This window comes from Lycium barbarum, chromosome 7 (assembly GCF_019175385.1).
Source record: "Lycium barbarum isolate Lr01 chromosome 7, ASM1917538v2, whole genome shotgun sequence".
NCBI lineage: Eukaryota > Viridiplantae > Streptophyta > Magnoliopsida > Solanales > Solanaceae > Lycium > Lycium barbarum.
The window spans coordinates 125,303,717-125,328,214 of record NC_083343.1 but is presented as its reverse complement, the minus strand read 5'-3'; the positions used below and the strand labels follow the sequence as shown (position 1 = coordinate 125,328,214).

The 24,498-nt window shown below is 37.6% G+C and overlaps 1 protein-coding gene across 1 annotated transcript; it reads left to right on the top strand.

Moving 5' to 3' along the window:
• The first annotated feature begins 8,840 nt into the window (after positions 1–8,840).
• On the top strand, positions 8,841–9,858 carry LOC132601898 (uncharacterized). The gene is made up of 2 exons (XM_060314949.1): positions 8,841–9,193; positions 9,540–9,858. Exons 1-2 carry the CDS (start codon positions 8,841–8,843, stop codon positions 9,856–9,858), a joined length of 672 nt encoding a protein of 223 aa, XP_060170932.1.
• Positions 9,859–24,498: the final 14,640 nt, after the last annotated feature.

Sequence of the window (24,498 nt, the reverse complement as noted above, 5' to 3'; positions counted from 1 at the left end):
GGATGAGGGAAAATTATAGAAAGTTATGGGAAATTATGGAACTCTCACGAGCTCTTCAAGATCTCTCTAGAAATGTCGAGGATGAGAAAATGGTGAGAATTGATGAAAATTAATAGGTTAGAGGGGGTATTTATAGGTGTGTGTTGGGTCGGGTTGCTGTAGCACCCGGTTACTGTAGCAGCATTTTTCTGCTCCGTCCACCTAACTTGTAACATCCATAACTCCCTGCTTCAATATCGCATTGACGAACAGTTTGTTGCGTTGGAAACTAGATTAAAACGCCTTAAAACTCCTTATATACCTGGAGATATACCACCCCAAATTTGACCTAAAATTCTGTCTAGAATTCTGCCAATTTTGTTTTTTAAATTTTTGACAAACTTATTTCTTTGATTTGCTTGGTCTCGGAGTCTTCCAAAACTCTCCATACATGATATTTATCATTGATCATACTTGATAGCAGTCATTTCCTTTGGTTCCAAGGTTGTCCTTCCCGGTTACGACTTACAAGATTGTAATTTAGTAATGCATCCTTTACTTTACCGTTACGTACTTCCCGTGGCTTGTACCTTCCAAAACTTCATGGGACATCTCCGATACTTCATTAATATGGTGAAGTGCGAGGTGTAACATCCTTCCCCCCTTAGAAACATTTGTTCTCGGATGTTGTAGTTTGCGAGCTTACGATGCTTTCATTAGTTTCTTGAAATGGTTGGCCTCCTTTAGTTTCTGATCTCCATGCTCTTATACTATGAGATTATTAGTCTTCTTTCATATTCTCCCAATTTTTTGTCAAACTCATTCATTTGTTCCATATCCTCATGTTCTTATGTATGCACCTAAAATTTCTTTGGCGTGAGTAATTCGAGTCATAGTACGGAATATAACATGTCGCATTGGCGAAACTTATTCTCCTTGATTCGCTAAACCTTCATCATCTTGTCATGCTTCCTTTTTTACATTTGTCTCATAATATACTTGCATTTAGTCCATTCTCACTTTTCTTTAGCGCATTCTTGACATATTGGTTCATCTCAAAATTTGGCTCCCTTAAGCCAGTACATTTCCCTCCTTTGAGCTTGGGCATATTGTAGCTCATCTTAGAACTGAATTTGATCTTCACCCCTTTTAAAGGACGTTCTCATATACCCGTAACCTTTGAGTGTTAACCATCTTTGAAAATCATCTGGCCGACCTTAGCGATCCTTCAACTTCTCTACTCCATATAATGTCGGAGTTCTTTTCATCGCATGGTTTAACTTATTTTCTTTTCTGCTAGTCGAGGTCTTGTATCAAATCAAAATACTTATACATATTAGATCCAATTCAGCTACCTTCTTTATTGTCTTTTCACTTCTACCTCTCGTGACTAGTAGTCCCCTAGATTAATGAATAAATGGGGACATCAGAATATTAGGCCCCTTATTAAGTGTTCGACTATACCACGCTCCTTTAGCCCTAGTCGTTTTCCATGACTATCTTCTTAGCATCCTTGAAATTCTCCTTGCTCTAGGTTCCCAATTCTGATTTATGTCTGTACTATACCTTTTAAATTTGATATTCCACATCATCCATTCCCATAACTCGTCCTTTCATTAACTTAGCTCATTTTGTCCCGTAATTCTTCTTAACTACTTGCTTACATCATATCTATGCATCATAGTCCTTCTAGTGTTATATCAGTTCTTATCATAAAATCCTCACAAATTACACCTTTTCCTTTCTTCTTTCATTGAGTCTTCATCTTCCCTTATGATACTACAACTTGTACACATATATACAAATATATATATATCTCGAATTTTCTCAGTTTTCTTCATGATCACATCTTCACATATTTCACCCAACCATTTCCTTCTAACTTCAATTTGTTTTCCCTTAGGCAAGCCTACTGATTTTCTAACCTTTTCCTTGTTGTCGGCAGCCACATAATTCCCTTTAACCATTTCATTGACACCTTCTCCTTCCTTTAGTCCTCATAGTTGCTTTTACTTGTAAAATGCCTATTTCCATTATTCATCCTTTACTCTTAGGTTAGGAAACTTTGGAGTGTTTCGTTACGAGTGCGAATCCCTTTCAACACTGAAAATATCTGCTTGTGGTACTTTCTTCCCTTAAATAGGCATACCAATCCTGGTCAAGTCTCAAGAGTTTAAAATTTTATCGTTGCTCTCGTAAGACCTGTTTATTTCTTCTCAAGGATGCACCTTGGTCCATTATTTCCAACCTTTTTGGTTCTGGTCATAAAGATGTATAGGTTTGTTCCTGGGTCCTCATGTTCATCCTTTGTCACGTACAACATTACTCACCTCCCGTTGATCTATTTAAATTTGATCCTATCGTCTGCTTTTCCTGCTTTCATCCTAACCTTTTCCTCACTTATATTAAGCCTCAATGGGTATACGTTTTCTTTGTCCAAGTTTCTCTCCCCTTCATAATATCATAACCTTCTTTTTCCCAATGCTCATGCTTACATATTTGGTCGCGTTACCACTATCCGACTTTAATTCTGTAGAAAACCCAATCCCGATTCTTTCTGTAGAGCTTGCTACCTCAATTTTTGACAAACATCTCAATCATGTCGTAACATCAATCATAAAGGTATACATAATACTCGATGTAGTCACTCGTGACTTATCTTTTTATCGCTTTTCAACACCTTTTCCTTGCAAGATATCCCATTGCCATTTGATTTTGTCCTGAATCTGTGGGTTTAATATATCTGCCCTCTCTTTTTGTCCAGCTAGCCAGAGAAATCTAATTGTAAAGCTCATATGCTCCTAATTTCCCTCAGGTTATTCTGTTTTTTTCATATTCTCTTTTCCGTATGTCTAAATTTGTAAGCCTTTCTAGCATACTTTCCTATGTCCTAATCGTAACTCCTGGCGATATGACTTTACTTAAAAATCTTTACTGATACTTGTACCTTGCCTCTTTGTCTAAAATAATCAACCTCATATCCTTTACTTTATACTTGCAACCGAATCGATCCTTACGATATTTTATCTTCATTTGTACACATACTCTCTTCTTTTCTTATACATAAGCCGACATCGCACCTAATTTCTCTATCGTCAAATAACCTTCACAACACCCATCTGAAGAAAAATATGAGGTGAAGCCTTCTTATAAGGATTAGCTAGAAATACACCACATATTCCTAAAGCTGATACAATCTCTACTTCCTTCGTCAGCCAAGCAACATCACATTTAGAAGTTATATAAACAATCCCGAAGACAATCATAATTGTAATCCAACTTACCTAACCATTTCTCATTCTTGAGTTCAAGGTCGTCATTAATACCCGAAGTAACTCAGCCATAATAATTCTCAGAATAGTACCAACTATCAAATATTCAGAATCCCTTTGAAGTCGAATGACTGATGACTTCTAAATCCCAATGTAACCCACATCATATGAGAAAGTTTGGTAAAATGAGCCTGTAGGCCTGTCATTAACCCGTCCTGATCTTATGTATGTATAAACTTTCCCCTACTCGTTGACTTCCTTTCCCATATCAATACCTTATCATTATCTCTTACCCACCAATCTATAAATCGTAATACTACATTTGAATTCTTAGTGTCAACTTTCCCTATATCTTCAATAAATCTCAATTCTCCGAAATCTTAAATGCATTCATTCCAATTCCTTTAATTACTAATCATATTTCCCTTCCAGGGTTCTTTCCTTAAATTAAAATCACTCTAAAACTTCTCTTTGAAAGCGTCTCATAATTGTTCATTCAATCATAACTTACCAAACATCCGATTGTCACATTTTCCCTTCATTCTTTCTCTATAGCCTAGACATTCAAATAATCCAATTTGAAAAAATTTCGGCAGAGTTTCTTCTATACTTCTTACTCCTCATTCCTGCGCACAACCCAAAAAACACATCCAATGCCTCACAGGGCGATCACAAATACTCATAACATCTAGCTCGAGTTCTTATATCAAATGCTATCAATATCAATAAGACAGGAAACATACCTTTCGGAGTAACAACTTCAATTCTCATGAATTACCTTGTAGCGGCAAAATCAATAGCTCGTCCATAATCAAAACACTTAGGATTAGAGTTAGGGACATCACATCCTATAGTTTAGCTCTACGACACGATCTAAGATGAGAAAGAAGGGTTAATTAATGCCTCGCAACCTCCTACTTATAAGTGTGGCGCGCTTCACACCCATAAACAAGACTCTACTGGACACGGCTCGTAGACATACCCTAGGACGAACTGCTTTGATACCACTTTTGTCACGACCCAGCTAGAGGGACATGACGGGTACCCAGTATTAGCCTACCGAGCACCTGTGGTCTAACATTTCATAAGTATTTCTAGGTGCACCATACGCACTTAGAACAGTCATCGATATCTAAGCCTATATGCATAAGGTAATAAAGCTACCAAAATATTATAAAACAATAGAAACTGATACATTTAAAGAACATCCTGATACATGCATCTGTCTACGAGCATCTAAATAGAATACATGAATACTGAAGGATAGGGCAGGACTCTGCCATAGTGTGTATACAAAAAGTAGTACCAGCAAATGCAGCTTCGAACAACTGGAGCGCCTCTGAGATTCCGCTGATGAAGTTCCTAAAGATATGATCCATCTCCCTGCTTTCCTGTGGGCATGAACGCAGCGTCCACAAGAAGGGACGTCAGTACGAGTAATGTACTGGGTATGCAAGGCATGACTAACCACATAACGAAAGTATAAAGATAACGTAATACAAAAGAGATCAACTTGTGACTTTGAATGCCTTTTTAAGGCGAATGTCGTGCATGTTTAGCTTTTAAAAAAAAGCTTTTCCATATATACATATATAGTATCTTGTCAGGCCGTTAGGGCAAGGTAGAATATATATATTGTCTTGTTCGGCCATTAAGGCGCGGTAAAATATATATAGTATCTTATCCAGCCATTGAGGCGCGGTCTTGTCCGGCCGTTAAGGCACGGTGAAATATATATAGTATCTTGTCCGTCCATTAAGGCACGGTTTTGTCCGGCGGCTAAGGCATGGTGAAATATACATAGTACCTTGTCTGGCCATTAAGGCGCGGTCTTGTCCGGCCATTAAGGCACGGTGAAATATATATAGTACCTTGTCCGGACATTAAGGCGCGGTAAATATCTAAATTAAACATATATAAATACATATAGCATGCACGAGAGCCCGATTAAATGTTACTATTCTATCGGAGTGATGTAAGGTCTGTAACCTCCGATTTATATTATGGATTAATCATCATCACTTTATCTCATCTCAAAGGGACGAGCAACATGAGATGAGATCATCAACAATGAATAAAATTGAAAAATCATGCAATAACTTAGTATTCTCATATCATCATTGAAATCATAAACTCTGAAGTTTCTAGAAATGGAATCATCCTCATCCTCATCATTATCATTTTCATCATGAAAACATAATCATCTTTAGCGTCATAGAACTTTAAGAATCATGAATCTTTAGATTTTGGAAATAAGGACATTATGGGAGACATGTATGGATTCACAAGGAAAAGAATCATGCTTTTAGAAAGAAAGGAACTAGCCTTAACATATCTTTTCGGTCGCCTTAACTTTAACTATTTAACGCTTATCCTCCCAAGCTCGTAAATCTGTATTCAAGAGAATTCATATTATTGTTAGGCTTATCGTCATATGCTTGTCTTAAACCCTCAAATTAATTCCATTTACAATCTGTCGAAATTCGGGCAGCATCTCCCCTATATTCTTTACCTCCTCCAAATACCAAAACAATTTCCAAACAATACCAACAACATCAACAACAATATCAATACTAATATATTCCATAAAACATCCCACATGATGTTTCTCCAATTTTCAAACCAACCATAACAACATCCATAATACCATAATCAAAGAATTATATTCAATTTAGTCTCAAATTAATCCAAAATTCTCTTTCAAACTCACCTCATGGCCATCAACTTCAATTCAACTCTTTATGACTTTTCTCCTATGATTTTTTCCTTTCTAAGAATTGCTAAACCTTTACATCACCTCAATCATGTAAGTAATAATAGGAAAACATACCTTATAGTGGAAGAACTTCACTTCGTTTACCCCCTTCCAAGATCAAGTTCATCACCACCGTGAAGAGAAACAAGAACAATTATCTTCTATGAATTTTCTTTGAGATTTTGATGTTGATATTCTCTCTTGATGGTATGGAAAGGTTGTAGAAGATTATGGAGGGTTATGGAGGATTAGGGAAAATTATAGAAAGTTATGGGAAATTATGGAACTCTCAAGAGCTCTTCAAGATCTCTCTAGAAATGTAGAGGATGAGAAAATAGTGAAAATTGATAAAAATTAATGGGTTAGAGGGGTATCTATAGCTGTGTGTTGGGTTGGGTTAGTTTTAGCACTGGGTACTGTAGCACCCGGTTACTGTAGCAGCGTTTTTCTGCTCCGTCCGTCTAACTTGTAACATCCATAACTCCCTGCTCCAATATCGCATTGATGAACGGCTTGTTGCGTTGGAAACTAGACTCGTAGAACTTCATTTTAGGCTGTTGACATGCCTTGAAACTCCTTATATACCCGGAGATATACCACCCCAAATTTGACTCAAAATTCTGTCCAGAATTCTGCCAATTGTTTTTCAAATTTTCGACAAACTTATTTTCTTCGCTTTCCTTGGTCCCGGAATCTTTCGAAACTCTCTATACATGATATTTATCATTGATCATACTTGATAATATTCGTTCCTTTGGTTCCAAGGTTGTCCTTCCCGGTTACAACTTATGAGATCGTAATTCAGTAATTCATCCTTTACTTCACCGTTTCGTACTTCCCGTGGCTTGTACCTTTCAAAAATTCATGGGACGTTTCCATACTCCATTAATACAGTGAAGAACGTGGCATACGCCTGCTCTAAAAGTGCGAGGTGTAACACACGGGGGGCTAGGGGTGTGGGTGGGCGGGTATTAGACAATTAGTGTGGAATACTACTTATGGAACTTATTTTCCTACGTACACTATGGAAGTCATTTTCTCATTTTTAAAAAAACTCTTTTCCAGAAAAAACATTTTCCAAAAATTTTGACCAACCAAACATGAGAAAATCGAACATTTTCCTGCGTATCAAACACACCCAAGTCTCCTGTATATTGTCCTTGTTTTAATCTGTTCTATGCCTCTGGTGTCAACATGTAAGATGCCACTAGACATCATTTTTGGGATTTTCTGAAACATTTGTCACATTAGCTTTCTTCTTGCAGAGAAAAGGTAAATAACACACTGTAAATGTAGTGCTGCCTCAAAATTTCATCTTTTGTTTATTAATGATGTAGAACATTCACGAAAACTTTTAATTTAGATAAAAATTTGACAAATTGTTTAAGATCAAAATCTTCCATTGGTATTATTAATATCATGCCATGTAGTTCCTTTTGTTGTCATTTTTAATGATGCCATGCTTCAGGTTCAATTGGCACTTGCATTTTTCATTAGAATCATGATTGAATATTTGTCCTCTTCAGTTTCTCAATTTTTTTTAACAAGTCTTAACAACTCATAGATCGTAGTTTTGCAGTTGAAGATACTCAATATAACCGTGGGAAATGACTCAAGATATAATAGATGATCGTCAACGTGGTGTGGTAGTTGATCAGACGAAGCCAAAAATCAAGTGCAACTATTGTGGTAAAGTCGTTTCTGGTTTTAATCGGCTGAAATACCACTTAGGTTTCGTGGAGAGGTAAATCCTTGCTTGGAGGCTGTACACTTGTAAAAGAAGCACTGAAAGCTGAGCTACTTGATATGAAAAATGGAGATTTTATAAAGGAAGTTGGGCAACTTCAGCACCCAAATCTTCCTTTGAAGCGCAACTGGTGCCCCTGAGAAAGTGATGGTGAGCCAAATGGAAATAAAAAGCAAAATGGAGTGAATTCAAAAGTGTCTGTTAGTTGTGTTGTAGATTCATCCTCACGAGGGATTTCGAAATATATAGGGAGATTTTTTTTTATGAAGCTTGAATTGAGTTTGATGCCATCAGATCACCTAGCTTCCAAAGGATGATAAAATCCACCCTTAGTTGTCCTGGGAAGATGATAAAATTTCCTAGTTGTCAGGAATTGAAAGCGTGGATCCTCCAGGATGCAGTAAAAGAGATGCAACAGTATGTAATGGAGATGAAAAATTCATGGGCAAACACAGGGTGCAACGTCTTGCTAGATGGATGGGTAGATTCAAAAGGTCGAAATCTGATTAATATCTTAGTGTACTGCCCGAGGGGCACTATTTATCTTCTATCATCAGGTATTTCATCTTTCAATGGCAATGTTGATGCAATGCTATTATTCTTTGAGGAAGTTGTCGAGGAAGTCAGAGTTGAAAATGTGGTGCAAATAGTTGCGTACTTGACATCTGCATGCATGATGTAAGCAGGCAAGAAACTAATGGAAAAACACAAGATAGTTTTATGGACAGTAGGTGCTTCTCAATGCGTGGAAATTATGTTACAGAAATTCACCAAGATACAACTGATACAAGAAATTTTGGAGAAGGTAAAAACACACACAATTTATTTACAGCCATGCCACTGTACATGTCTTAAAGCTTCTTAGAGATGCTTGTCCGGATGAGCTAGTAAAGCCTTCAAGAATAAAGTCGATTGTGCCCTTTTTGACTCTGGAGAACATTGTATCACAGATAGAACACTTAGTTACAATGTTTCAGTCTTCTAATTGGTGTACCTCAATCTTGGCTTCTACGAGTGAGGGTAAAAGAATGTCGAAAAAGTTAAAGATCAGTCCTGTTGGACCAGGGCTTTCAAGGCTGTGAAAGCAATGATTCCCCTGGTGGAAGTTATAAAATTGCTAAATGGTAGTAATAAGCCACAAGTTGGTTTTATATATGATACATTAGATCAAGCTAAGGAGACCATCAAAAAGGAATTCAAACACCAGACATCCCATTATGCAAGCTTCTGGGAAGCCATAGATGACATATGGGACGAATATCTCCATAGTCATCTCCATGTTGCAGGTTACTTTTTGAATCCAACCATTTTTTACTCAAGGGATTTCCACACTAATGTGGAAGGTTCGCGTGGTCTTTGTTTTTGTGTTATTTGCATGGCAGAACATCGTCATAAACAGGATTTGATCACGTCGCAAATTGATGAGTACCACTTGGGAAAGTGCACGTTTCAAAGATAAACTATCAAATATTTCCCCAGGTGGTACGACTATCAAATATTTCCCCAGGTGGTACGACTTACATTTTCTGCTATTTTTACCTAGCTATTTAATTAATTTGTGTACATTTACATTTTTAGACCGTTAAAAGAATAATAGCCAGCAAATGCATAGGTTTTGTATATTAAGTATAAATATACCTATAAAATACATATTGTATACATGGAAAATACATATAATATACGTAATCAGTATGTAGGTTTTGTAATATACACAAAAGAGCCTGAGTTAATGCGGCAGACGGGCCAAAAATGGAAAAAGTCCTTTAATTTGTATGTCAACATTTAGGTTATGGTTGCAGAACTTTGGTGGTCAGAATACGGAGGTGATTGTCCCGAACTGCATAGGCTTGCTGTTCGAATCTTTAGTCACATGCAATGGTGCTTCACATTATAGGCTAAAAAGGAGCTTGGTCGAGATATTACTAACAGAACGGATGAACCGGATAGGGCAGCAGAGGCCTCAGGACTTGTTATTTATCCATTGTAATATGCAAGTACAAGCTCTTGATCCTGAAGGAAGCCATGACATTGCAGGTGATGTTCTTGACCTGATGGATGAGTGGACAGTCGGAAAAAGGCCAAATTTGGTGTCTGGAGAACACTGAGCTTACATAGATGGACTTGGAATTGGCAAGCAGAAATGGAAAAGGAAAATGTTGTGTTGAAGGTCCTATTATTATTCATGTAAAGGAGGAAGAGTGAGATAAATGTATATAAAGTAGCAAATGTAAATTTGTTTGGGATTTTTCAGCAGGTGTAGAAGGAACAAATAATTTAAACGAAATTGCAGTTTTGGATGGTTACAGGGCAAGCCCTCTGAGCATCCTTATACACTATCAGAAAGAGCTTACTCCACCATAGTACTACTACTCCCTCCGTCCTATATTACTTGTTCACTTTTCATTTTACACGCCCTTTAAAGATCTTAAATAAAATTCTACTTTTACTACATTATTCTTATCTCTCTCCAATAAATTGTTCTAATCAATATTAGTTACATTCAAAAACAACTAATGTTAAGGTCAAAATAGAAAAGAAATAATTAATGTTATATCCCGTATTTTTGAACGTCGGATTATTTGCTGGAGTGGGGCCCACACATCGAGATTTTTTTTGAAACATCTGAAAAGTCATATGAATCACATATGTAAAGTTAAACACAACTCATGAAGGACCCTTGGGCTAAATCAAAGTGGAAGCTCTCCAAACGAATATTTTTAAGAAAACGTTTTCGGGTGACTTGACTTCGAGGGGCAAAAACGGTATTATAAGTTTGGAATTTGGAAAAATACCAAGAAATAGAAGTTGTAGATAATTGAATTAGTTTTCCAACCATAGGTCGTGGGTTCCCATGTGACGTCGGTACAAGGAGATATGAACGTTTTAAGGTTGAAAGGTCAGTGGACTAGGTCCAACTCGGGGCCAACCGGGTTAGGCCCATGACAAAAAAAAAAGGAGAAGAAGAGGCCCAATAGGGGTCATCCGGCCATGGTCCATAAAAAGGACCCAAGCCCAAGTGAATTATCCATGTGATAATTAATATAAGGGGCCATTAAGTTGTCTTGAAACATATAGAAGTTTCAAGAAATAAGACAAGGAGAAAAACAAAACAACAAGAGCAAAGAGAGCAAGGCCATTCGGCCATGTCCATGAATTCTTGCCCCTTTGAAATCTTCCTCCAAAAATTATTTTCTTGTGGTATTTCTACTAATTCAAGGGTCCTTTACAACTTGGTGTAGTTATTTTGGAAGAAAGGGCACTTGTTTCATCAATTTAACAACTTAGTCAAGTGAAGAAGTTGGGAGAAAAAGGCAAGAATTAATTCCTTTTTATTATGTTAAGAAGGTTTGTTTATGTTGTAGTATGTAGAAATGAGTAGAATTTATGGAAATATGGAAGTTTACAAAGTGGGTGTGCATGTGTATGTAATGTTGTATAAATAAGATGAGTTGAATTTTATGTTGTATTCTAGTTGTAGTTGTGGTGGACTTTATATTGGAAATGAAAGTTGAATGAATTTGGTTGAAGTTGGAAGTGGAAATTATGGCCATGTGGTGTGGAGATAGAAATGGAAATGAATTAATTTTGTTTAATATGTTAGTTGTGTTGTTGTGACCTTTATAATGTAAATGAAGGTTAAATGGGTTAAGTTGGTATTGAAATTGATTGTAGAAGATTATGTCATTTTAGTATGATTTTATGATATTATGAAAATGAAGTTGTTAAAGTGTGGATTGTTGTTGTTGATTATGAATTTGAAAGTAGAAAATGTGTTGTGATGGTTTTGTTGTATATGTAAGAATTTTGGATGGAATATGGAATTGATGGAATTGTTGAATATTGGATATATGGCTTGGAATATTCTTGGCCTATGTTTGAATGATCTTAAATTAGTGTATGAATATGGAAATATTGATATTGACTTGAAAGTATAAGTTGGATTGGAAGTTGTTGCATTGTTTGGAAAAGAAGACTATTTATGTTAGAATGCGTTTTTAATCGATTGTTGATGATTATTGGTATTGTTGTTGGTATGGTTGTTGATATTTGAGCCGAGTTAGATCTCGGGGATGTTGTATGTATAGGGGAGATGCTGCCCAAATTTCTGTAGACAAGTATTGGTTAAGATTGAACTTTTAAACCTTATGATTAATATTTGGTAAATGTGACCAAATGTAGATTTTGGACGAAACGAGATTTGAATTTGGAGAGGCGTAAGGAGCGAATAAGGTATGTAAAGCTTTGCTTTTCATTCTCTTGGCATGTCCTAGGTATGATAGGCTTGGATACGAGCCCTGAGGACGACTCTACTCTTAGAAATCCACACCTAAATTTGCCCCTTTTCCATTCAGTAGAATTGAATTGAATATATTATGAATAATTGGAAAAAAATTGCCTAACATCTAGAACCTGCACAAATAGGACCCGATTACTTTAAAACTCTCATAAGTGATGTTATGAAGTGTAACATACGTAAATTATGTACGCCACCTCATTTGACCCGAGGTGGGCCCACTACTCCCGGATTTTTCTGATTTGTTCCGTTTGACTTATTTTGAAGTAGAATTCAAAGGAAACTCTTGGCTACTCGTCTAACTACTATATGACATTTGTTTGAATTATTTGATAAGTCCCATAATGTATTTTGAAACATGAAAATGATTTCAGAAAGCTTATTTTGACATATACTATTGTGATATCCGAAAGGCATATACTATGATTACTGCTCCGTTTCTGTTATATGGTTTGTCATCTAAGTTATGCTATTGAGTCTCCGTAAATGTGTTATATTTTATATTGCATTAGTTTCTCACTACTCCATTCGTGGATGCCTCAATGTTTCCTTCACTGAGCCCGAGCCAGGGTATGTTATCAAGCGTATTCCACTGCATTGTTCGCCGTGCCTCGATGTGAGAGGGCAAGTATGACATGTACATGGGTCCGGAGTATGATGTGCCATATACATATATTCTGATACTTGATGATATGATATGAGGATATGATATGATATGGCCATCTGATATGATGTGATATGTTACGGAGTTATTCCCTACTCTGGAGTATGATGTGTTGTGGCGCCAGTGACGGGGTAGCGACCACATTCTGTTCACCGAGTCCCTTAATGGGGCCGGATGTGGCATATGTTTCTGCATGCATTATTTATGTTTTGTAAATATGCATTCTGATATTCTGGACATTACACTCATTTTCTGTATTTTCTATTCCGGTTATGATTTTGTTTACTGTACTCTATGCTTTACATATTCAGTACATCTTCCGTACTGACCCCCTTTCTTCGGGGGCTGCGTTTCATGCCACGCAGGTACAGACGATCGATTGGCTGATCCGCCCGCTTAGGACCCTATTCTGCTATCTTGGAGTGCTCATTTGTCCGGAGCCTATATTTTGGGTATAGACTTTTCTGTTGCACATATGTATGTTATTCAGGGGTATGACGGGGCCCTGTCCCGTCTTATGTTTTTGTTGCTATTCGTAGAGGTCTGTAGACATACATGTGGGTTGTGTATATGTTTTGGGTTGCTATGTTCTATGATAGCCTTATCGGCTTCCGTGCGATATGTCTGTTTGTCTGCGATAATTAGTAAAGCCATTCGACTTCCGTATCTGTATATTCTGCTTATATTCTAGTTTGGGTTATTGGGTACGTATGAGTGTCCAGCACGGACACTAGTCACGGCCTACGGGGTTGGGCCGTGACAATTAATTCTATCTTGAATCTGTAAATGGACAAATATCTTGCGATGAATATTTTTAATAATGTGGACAACTTGTTGACACCCAATTTTGTCCCACCTTTCCTCCGAAATACCTATTTTTCTCTTCCAATATTTTGGCAACTTTAAAAAATAATTATTTGCATTTTTTACTATAATTATTAGCTTTTATTAATACCGACATTTCATTATCCTGTTGTAGTCACTACTGTTATTATCTTTTATTACCGTTACTACTACCATTATTATTATTATTGTTATTGTTGTTGTTGTTATTATTATTATTATTATTATTATTATTATTATTATTATTAGTATTATTATTATTATTATTATTATATTTTTTGTTACCAGTATTATTATAATTCACATTTTTATCATTTCAGCATTTTTACCAGCTTATGCACACGCATCGCATTTATCTTCGCGTAATTTAATAAATAGCGTTTACTTACTATTGAATTTCAAAATATTATTGCACAACTATTGCGACGTCATATCATGTTATTTTCATCTGAGTACTAATAATACATACTTTTATATTAGGGGATATTTTAAGCACACTTAGTATATAATTAATTAAAATGGGTCTTCTATTTAAATTTAGAAGCCAAACTATTTCTTTCACTCAGCCCATATTTTAATACATCTGACCCAAACCAAAGCCCAACCAACAAACATTTTTTCGGATTAGCCCAGTATCACTTAAATTAATTACCAGCCCATTTGTTTTAATACCCAGCCCAAGAGAAAAATCGACACAGCCCACAAAATTTGACCCGACCCGCTTTTCATTTAAACAAAGGAAACCCTTTTAGGGTTTCCTTCATCTTTTCCTTCACCAGCCGCACACCACCTCCGCCTTTCTCCCTTCTCTTCATCTCTCTTCCCTCTCTCTTCTCTCCCTCTCTTCCCTACTCCTCTTCTCTCTCCCACGCACGCCTCTGTATCTTCTCTGCCCCTGTCCCCTACGCCTTTGCCGCCTCCACTTCCCTTTGTCCCCACTCCTCTCAAAAGCAAACCCTAGATTTCCCCCCTATAAATATTCGTTTCTGTTAATCCATGAGGAGAGCCGGAGAATCGCAAAAATCCCTTGCAAAAGAAGAGTCTTTTTTAGCGGAATCCCCGACGATAACAAATTTTCAGCCGTAAAAATCCCCTTACAAAGAGAGGATGTTTTTTGGATTGAGAAAATTCCCCAAGAACTAAGTTTTGAGCCACACAAAATCCCTTTTTAAACATTGAGTCCTTTAGCCTGAAAAGTTCCATAGAAATTGAAAGCTTTTCGTTTTGTCGCAAAAATCCTCTAAGCAAAAATTTCAATTTTTATCAGTCCTTTTTTTGGGAATTGAGTTTTGAAGTGTTCGAGTGTAGATCGAAGATCCGTACCCACTTCGCTGCACCCGAAAAAGGTTAGTCAGTTTCCCTCTTTAGCATATTTTGTCCTTTTATTCATATTCTGTTTATATATGTTAAGTTGATTAGCTATGACAATTGTTAGCATAAATTAGGCAGATGTTGTTAAGTGCTCGCCTTATTTGGTTGTGTCGTCCTAATTGTTAATTTTAGTCATGTTTAAAGAGCAATTTAAATATCAGTTTAGGTCCTTGATTTAAGCATGCTAAATGATTAGTTTAAATCAGTGTTATGCCTGTTTTAGCTCATGCTCCATATGTTGCCTGTTTATCTCGTTGTTTCAGCATTTAGCTTCTCCCAATCTTACTGCTGCCTATTATGAGTTTATGCCAGTTTCGGAATATGAGTGGACTAAATCTTTAGTTTAATTAGGTTTTTTTTTTTCCTTGATTTTGTTTTATTTTACCATTTTTCAGTTTAGTAGTTTGGTTATGGGTCAGTATGAACTATACTAATATGATATCATTAATGTCTCTATGCTAGGCTATAAGTTGATTTTGATAAGGTTTGGTGTTGGCCTGAGCTTATTTTAGTTCATATATTCTTCAGCATGATAAAAAAAAAATAGGATTAAAATGATGTCAACAAGTCTAAATAGGATCAATAAGGATATGAACTCAACTTCAATTAGTGTATAAATATAGGGTCTCTGGTTTAAAGGATCTGAGCTTTAAATGTTTCCTGTTTGTACCTTGTCTGCACATTGCTTCATCAGAACTTACTCTCAATGAGCATCTACTCATCTGCATATGGTATGACCTCACTTGCATCATGATTTGGGTGCGATTGGTTAACATATATGTCTTTCTTTGCTTCACTGCATATATGGATTAGATACCTTTCACATCTGTTTTGCACCTTCCATGCAATGTCTTGACTTCGTTAGCCTACTGAGCCACCAGGGTGCCTGAGATGCTATACCTACTTCATTGTGCTCGTCTATTGCATTGTGTGAACTTCCAAGTATCTTAAGTCAAACTATCCTACCTTGCCCCCCTGTAGTGCTACTTATTACCCTTCATGACCATCATGTGACAAACTTAGAATTTCGTTGGATATGCAAAACTACTTCTAGCCTCCTGTTCCACTTTGCTTGTTTGAATCACTTTTCAATATACTACTGTGTTGTAACACCCCGTATCTTGGAACTAAGTTTAGACTTATATCATTAGAGTTTTAGTGGAAAAACTGAAGATTTGAACGTTTTGCGAAAATGGTTGATAGGCCTACTTCGGGCAGAGATAACTCCTTGATTAGTTGGGAATTTGGGAAAGTACCCTTAATGAAAGTTGTAGTATGTAGAAATACCTTTCTAACGATATAAGGACCAAGACAATCAGAGATCGGAGCAAGGAGATATGATCGTCTCAATATGGCTAATAGTAAGGCACTTAAAATTCGATAGAATCGGCTAAATTTTCGATACGCCTGTCTTCCAGTCCAATTTGGTGAAAATACGTTGGGAATTTGAGGAAACTTAAAACATCAAAGTTGTATCCCTTTGAAATAGATTTCCAACGGTATATTATGGAGCCCAAACAGAGCTCTGTACAAGAAGTTATGTCCATTTTACCGAACATTGTGCAGAACCGACACCCGTAGCTCTTTCAGGCGCGTGGGGGCGCGTGCGATGTCCCCGCATCGCGGGCCGATCGCGAAAGTCTGAGTATTTAGCTGCAGACCATTGCGCGATGGTCCCGCATCGCGGACCAATCGCGAATCGGGTCAAAAAGTCGGGTTACGCGTTTTTAGTTATATCTAATGTTTGGGGTTTATTTCCCCAGCACCCCATTCACGAAAAATTACCATAAAGTCAATAAGAACAAGTCCCAAGCCTCAAGAACCATACAAGGTAAGTGTTATCATGATTCTAGGTTGAATTCAAGTCCCTAATCTCTTTCTAACTTGAGTAAACCCTTCTAATCAATAGATTTGTGAGTGGAACATTATTGTTGGGCGTGGAAATCCTAGAACTTGAATTCAAGAGGATTGAACGTCAAAAAGGTAATGTTTCTAGACTCTAATCATTCATAATAGTGAATTGATGAGTTCTTGGGAGAATAGTAAATGGGTTTAGTAAAGAGAATTACACGAACTATAGTAGGGTTTTGAATTGTTGACTTGAGATTGTTATAATGATATGGGTGATGGAGAATGATGTTAATTACATCTAATTGAGATTGTAGAATCACCTAGAAGTAATAGACTGGGAATTGGGTGAAGAAACACCATTAATGGAGATTGTGGAGCTTTATGCCCACTAAGAGTTTGATAAAATGCTTAGATGACCAAAGCATGAATATTATTGCTAATATAGAATCCCTTTGGCTTGTATTGATATAGATCAAAGTTGAAAGGGGTGACGAACATTGTATTACGCTCAAAGGCTGGAATTAAGGTATGTGAGGCTAACTATCTACGTTAGGGAATGTTCATGATTCTCCCTACGCCTCATTCTTCATACTTGTCAGCAATTTGACTCAGAATATAGTTAGCCCTAGTTTCATGATATGATATAGAACTGTTATCTTCTAGGGTTACAGTTACAGAATTCGTTCATGGTTGTCACTTTGAACATCATGAACTCAGCACGTAATCTTTATGGACTTATGCATTATTATCACATGAGTCTCAGTCAGTGTATAACCAGTTATTTGCAAGAGTCCCATCATCAGAAACAGTTATCATGCTATCAGCTATAGCCAGTCTCAGTTTTGTAAATTGTTAATGTTGAACACCTGTATCTGTATTTTTGGGCCCTAGGCCACAGTTTATGCATACGTATTGCTTGGGCCTGAGGCCACAATTTTTGTGCACATTATTTGGGCCCTAGGCCACAGTTATATTTACAGTTTTACAGGTGATTCTTCATCCAGAACAGGGAGTACTTTAGCTTCTTGCTTTCCTGTTTAGTTCAGTTTCAGTTTCAGTTCCAGTATTTTATTGCTTCAGTTGCTTTACATACCAGTACAATTCAAATGTGCTGATGTCCCTTTTTATTGCTTGGGGGCCTGCATCTCGCGATGCAGGCAACGATATACAAGTTGATGACTCAGCTATTTAGGAGTGCACATATCAGCTACTGGTGAGCCCCAAATTCCTTTGGGGCATTGTCAGCTATCCAGTTATTTCAGTTTATAGACAGCTCTATTATTCAGTACTCTTAGAGGCTTCATAGACACAGTTCAGAAAGTCAGATATTTATTATGTTTGCCTTGTTGGCAGTTGTTCAGTTGTTTTGGTTTAAGCCATGTTGGCTACGTTTAGATATTTCAGATTGTCTAAGTATTTCCGCATTATGATTTCAGTCAGACCTTTAGTATATCAGCATGTGTTTAGTTGTTTCCACATTCAGTTATGTTTTTGATATCACATGTTGATTCAGCCAGCCAGTTGGTTCGCTCGGTCACATGCAGTCAGGCACCGGGTGCCGTGTTACGTCCAGGCCCAGGTTCGGGGCGTGACAAAACTTGGTATCAGAGCCCTAGGTTCAAGTGTCTTAGGGAGTCTATGAAGCCGTGTCTAGTGGGGTCTCTTTTATATGTGTGAGGGCCCCACACATATAAACAGTTGACCACCAAGACATTTAGGATTGTCTCATTTCTTTCTACTCTAGATCGTGCCATGTCTTAGAGTAATAAGTAATCTTCTCTTCCAATCAAATTACATACGTTTCGAATTCGCAGGCGACGAACAGATAATTCAAGGTCCAAGTAAGGATGTTTACCCATAGGGGGTACAATTGTGCAGTACTTACTGGTAACGAATGAGACTTCAAGTGCTATTGAAAGTGGAATATAATATAAGTTGCCCGAGAAGGGGTGTAGTAGAATGAATGGTAGGTTGAATGATAATGATGTTCTTGAGAAAGGAGAATGGGATACAATAGGGAGAGGATATCAGAGAAATTAGAAAAGGAGCTAAGTCTACAGGAAACATAAATCATGAAGGATCTCAAGGAGGTGGTGGCAGACAGTTTTCTACCGGAGGTCATCAGGACCCACTCCATCTGCAGCTAGTGCACTAGTCTTGAGGTCTAGATATGATCAAAAAGGTCAGTTTAGCTAGAAATAGATTTTAAGAGCACCAGCCTCTCAGTGACATACCCGTGTGAGCCACAGAAGTTTTCAGAATCTCATGTGTAACAGGTGTTATATGAGACACCAAAGGGGTGTACCGTTTGTGCCTTGATATGTGTTTCGGTGGCCCCTCTTAATTCTCAAGCCCAGTCAGGTTGTAATACAGCTAAGCCTGGTATTTTAGTTCTCAGTGAAGACTGCTTGGATGTTTCAACAGGTAGTCAGAACAAACAGGCATCCCCAGTTATCACCATAGATGAGATTTTCGTACGAACTATGTCTGTTAATAAAAGAGGTATGTATGAAATAAGAACCATGAGCAGATGATATTAAATTTTCGGGAATGATTTTAGTTTGTTTAAGTTAGTCAGATCAGAGTTAGAGAGTACGATGGTTGTAAGTTACTATAAGAAGTAATTATTATTATGAGATAAGAAGATGTGATAGTTCTCGATTAAGCTATATGAGTAAGTGTTTATCCCTGATGTGTATAGTCTGATACGATTTTGAAGTGTATAGAAAGTTTGGGTTTAGTTGTTCCAATCTTTCGTATAAGATAGATGACAGTTTGTTAAGTGTGATCCATAGTTCAGAAAAGATAGTATATAACCATAGAATAGCATCAGATGATGAGGGAGAGTTAGAAATAACTTAGGTTATTCAGAGCAAAATAAGAAAATATGAAGCTAGCAGGTGATTAACAGAAAAATAGTAAGTAAGTTTTGAGTAGATACAATGCATTAGCAATTTCAGCAGAACTAGTAGAAGTATGATTTGATTTCCTTAGTTAGATGAACATCTTAAGTGGGTGACAGTTCGGATACATCCGAATGTGTGTTAGAAACCAAAGACTTAAGTTAAGTTCAGAGTAGAGTGATTAGTGGAAGAAGAAATCAGCTAAGCCGTAAGAGAGCAAACTACAGAAGAATAGCCTTTAAGAGTTGTCAAAGGGGGTTGTCCTAAGATTTACAGTGTGAGTAGAGTTAAGTCATTAAGATGGAGTATGCCAGTTATGAATACAGTAGCAACCCGTTCATGTAAGTAAATTTAGTTTTTCCCCATGAGAAATTGCTCAGATGTGAGTAAAAAAAAAAAAAGTCATCAGTGTTGTAGAGTACAAAGGAATTACAGAAGATAAGGAATGTTAATTGGATCCCATCAAAAGAGAAGAATTGGTAAGTATAAGATGTTAGCCTTGATCTAAGGGGGAGATGCATAAATCGCCAGCAAGTCCAGTGAGATAATTGAAGACCCGAAGGGTTAGTATGAGATATGAAGAACCTTAGGTCAGTTAGGTTGGCATAATGAGATAGTCTCCAAAGGGAATATGCCTCAACTTAGAGGAAACCCGAAATGAGTAGAATGATCATCAAACGAATCGTGTCAAGTTCAATTACCATCGATTAGGCGATCACAGAAAAGCTATAAGATCATGCCTAGTTATGTGTCACAATGATAGTGCCATTGCATGAGACTCTAATCTTTAGGGTGCTAGTCATAGACTTAGCGCACAACAGTACTATGAGTATTTTAGGAAGTATCTCAGAAAAAAAAGAAAAAAACAAGTATAGGAAGTACAGCTCATGATTTAGGCAGACAAGAGAACTAAGGTGAAAGAAGTTCACCGCCTATCCAAGCTAGGAATTCGACTTTCGGACTCCGAAGCGGGTGGAGTTGTTGCCCATAACATGGCTTATTCCTCCTTAGTCATCGAAGTTAGAGAGAAGCAGTTTGGTGATTCCTACTTGCTACAGATGAAAGAGGGGATTCACGAACATAAAGCCTTAGCTTTTGAACAAGGGGGAGATAATGGTACCATGAGATACCGAGGCAAATTATACATTCCAGATGTAGATGGGCTCAGAGAGCGGATTGTGTCACAGGATCACAATTCCAGAATGTGGCAGGGTTTGTAGCTAAGTGGCCCAATATTTTTTGCAAGTGAAAGCCGAACACTAGAGGCCCTGCGACTTGTCTCAGAATATAAATATTCCTGTTTTGAGAATGGGAGATGATAATTATGGACTTTATAGCAGGTCTACCGCTTTTAGTTAGAAGGCACGACCCGATTTGGGTGATTATGGACAGACTTACGAAGTCAGCGCACTTCTTGCCAGTTAAGACCACAGATTGAACAGAAGATTATGCCAAGTCATATATTAATGAAATTGCCAGATTGTATGGGACCTTAGCGTCCATCATTTCAGATTTTGGTGCCCAGTTAACAGCAAACTTCTAGAGATCATTTCAGAAAGGATTGGGTGCGAGGGTTAACCTCAGCACAACTTTTCAATCGCAGACCGATGATCAGACAGATACGCTATTCAGATATCAGGTTATAATATTCATGTCAGCTTAGTACTCAGATATCAGTCCAGTACTCATGTATTCATGTCAGTCCAGTATTCAGTTAGTGTGCTAGTTCCGTATTCAGTCAATCCAGTATTCAGTCAACTTAGTATTCAGTTAGTTCAGTAGACATTTAGTTCAGTATCTGAGCAATTCAATAATCATGTATTCATTCAGTTCAGTAACCATGTGTCCTTGATTTCAATGGTAATTGGGGTGACCACCTGCCTCTTATTGAGTTTACTTACAAAAATAATTACCATACTAGTATTGGGATGACACCGTTTGAAACCCTTTTGAGCGAAGGTGTAGATCACCGATTGGTTAGCTTAAAATTGGGGAAGCAGAGTTGTTAGGACCAGATTTGGTCTATCAGGCTATAGAGAAGGTCGAGTTGATTTAGAAGCGTTTGTAAACGGCTCAGAATTGCCAAAAGTTTTACACAAATGTGAGACAGAGAGATTTAGAGTTTGAAGTTAATGACTGGGTATTTCTTAAGCTCTCACCTAGGAAGAGTGGCATGAGATTTGGTAAGAAGGGGAAGCATAGTCCCGCCATATTGGACCATACAGAATCCAATGAAAGGTTGGTCAATTGGCTTATGAGCTTGAGTTTCCACATGACTTGATTATTATGCATCTAGTGTTTCAAGTGTCCATGTTGAGAAAGTGTGTGGGAGACCCGTCATTGATTGTCCCGATTGATAGCATAACAGTCAATGATAATTTGACTTATGAAAGAGTCCCAGTGAAAATCCTTAATCGCCATGTTTGCAAGTTAAGGATTGAGGAGGTAGCCTCAGTGAAGGTTTTGTGGCGAAGTCAGAAAGTTGAAGAGGCTACATGGGAAACAGAAGAAGACATGAAGTCCATCTATCCCTATCTCTTTGAAGAATCAGCAGAAACCGGTGAAGGTATTATACCTTCCCCTCTCAGATCTTTCCTTCTACAATTTCTACATTATCAGTATTCAGCCTATTAGACAGTCAGCTTAGTAGTTGTTCAGTTCAATAAATAATTCAGTTCAGACCCTTTTCAGTTCAGTTTTCATATGCTCATGACAGTTAGTGTGCACATGTCTCGACAGTCACTCTTTATCAGAATCCATCATTCGAGGACGAATGATCCCAAGGGGGAGATAATGCAACCCCCCATATCTTGGAACTAAGTTTAGACTCATATCATTAGAGTTTTAGTGGAAAAAATGAAGATTTGAACGTTTTGCGAAAATGGTTGATAGGCCTACTTTGGGCTGAGATAACTCCTTGATTAGTTGGGAATTCGGGAAAGTACCCTTAATGAAAGTTGTAGTATGTAGAAATACCTTTCTAACGATATAAGGACCAAGACAATCAGAGATCAGAGCAAGGAGATATGATCGTCTCAATATGGCTAATAGTAAGGCACTTAAAATTCGATAGAATCGGCTAAATTTTCGATACGTCTGTCTTCCAGTCCAATTTGGTGCAAATCCGTTGGGAATTTGAGGAAACTTAAAACATCAAAGTTGTATCCCTTTGAAATAGATTTCCAACGGTATATTATGGAGCCCAAACAGAGCTCTGTACAAGAAGTTATGTCCATTTTACCGAACGCTGTGCAGAACCGACACCCGTAGCTCTTTCAGGCGCGTGGGGGCGCGTGCGATGTCCCCGCATCGCGGGCCGATCGCGAAAGTCTGAGTATTTAGCTGCAGACCATTGCGCGATGGTCCCGCATCGCGGACCAATCGCGAATCGGGTCAAAAAGTCGGGTTACGCGTTTTTAGTTATATCTAATGTTTGGGGTTTATTTCCCCAGCACCCCATTCACGAAAAATTACCCTAAAGTCAATAAGAACAAGTCCCAAGCCTCAAGAACCATACAAGGTAAGTGTTATCATGATTCTAGGTTGAATTCAAGTCCCTAATCTCTTTCTAACTTGAGTAAACCCTTCTAATCAATAGATTTGTGAGTGGAACATTATTGTTGGGCGTGGAAATCCTAGAACTTGAATTCAAGAGGATTGAACGTCAAAAAGGTAATGTTTCTAGACTCTAATCATTCATAATAGTGAATTGATGAGTTCTTGGGAGAATAGTAAATGGGTTTAGTAAAGAGAATTACACGAACTATAGTAGGGTTTTGAATTGTTGACTTGAGATTGTTATAATGATATGGGTGATGGAGAATGATGTTAATTACATCTAATTGAGATTGTAGAATCACCTAGAAGTAATAGACTGGGAATTGGGTGAAGAAACACCATTAATGGAGATTGTGGAGCTTTATGCCCACTAAGAGTTTGATAAAATGCTTAGATGACCAAAGCATGAATATTATTGCTAATATAGAATCCCTTTGGCTTGTATTGATATAGATCAAAGTTGAAAGGGGTGACGAACATTGTATTACGCTCAAAGGCTGGAATTAAGGTATGTGAGGCTAACTATCTACGTTAGGGAATGTTCATGATTCTCCCTACGCCTCATTCTTCATACTTGTCAGCAATTTGACTCAGAATATAGTTAGCCCTAGTTTCATGATATGATATAGAACTGTTATCTTCTAGGGTTGCAGTTACAGAATTCGTTCATGGTTGTCACTTTGAACATCATGAACTCAGCACGTAATCTTTATGGACTTATGCATTATTATCACATGAGTCTCAGTCAGTGTATAACCAGTTATTTGCAAGAGTCCCATAATCAGAAACAGTTATCATGCTATCAGCTATAGCCAGTCTCAGTTTTGTAAATTGTTAATGTTGAACACCTGTATCTGTATTTTTGGGCCCTAGGCCACAATTTATGCATACGTATTGCTTGGGCCTGAGGCCACAATTTTTGTGCACATTATTTGGGCCCTAGGCCACAGTTATATTTACAATTTTACAGGTGATTCTTCATCCAGAACAGGGAGTACTTTTGCTTCTTGCTTTCCTGTTTAGTTCAGTTTCAGTTTCAGTTCCAGTATTTTATTGCTTCAGTTGCTTTACATACCAGTACAATTCAAATGTGCTGATGTCCCTTTTTATTGCTTGGGGGCCTGCATCTCGTTATGCAGGCAACGATATACAGGTTGATGACTCAGCTATTTAGGAGTGCACGTATTAGCTACTGGTGAGCCCCAAATTCCTTCGGGGCATTGTCAGCTATCCAGTTATTTCAGTTTATAGACAGCTCTAT

Coding starts and splice junctions, on each gene's coding strand:
- LOC132601898 (XM_060314949.1), top strand. CDS start 8,841: ATGATTCCCCTGGTGGAAGTTATAAAATTGCTAAATGGTAGTAATAAG. Junction 9,194..9,539: donor GATGAGTACCACTTGGGAAA/GTGCACGTTTCA, acceptor GTCAACATTTAG/GTTATGGTTGCAGAACTTTG.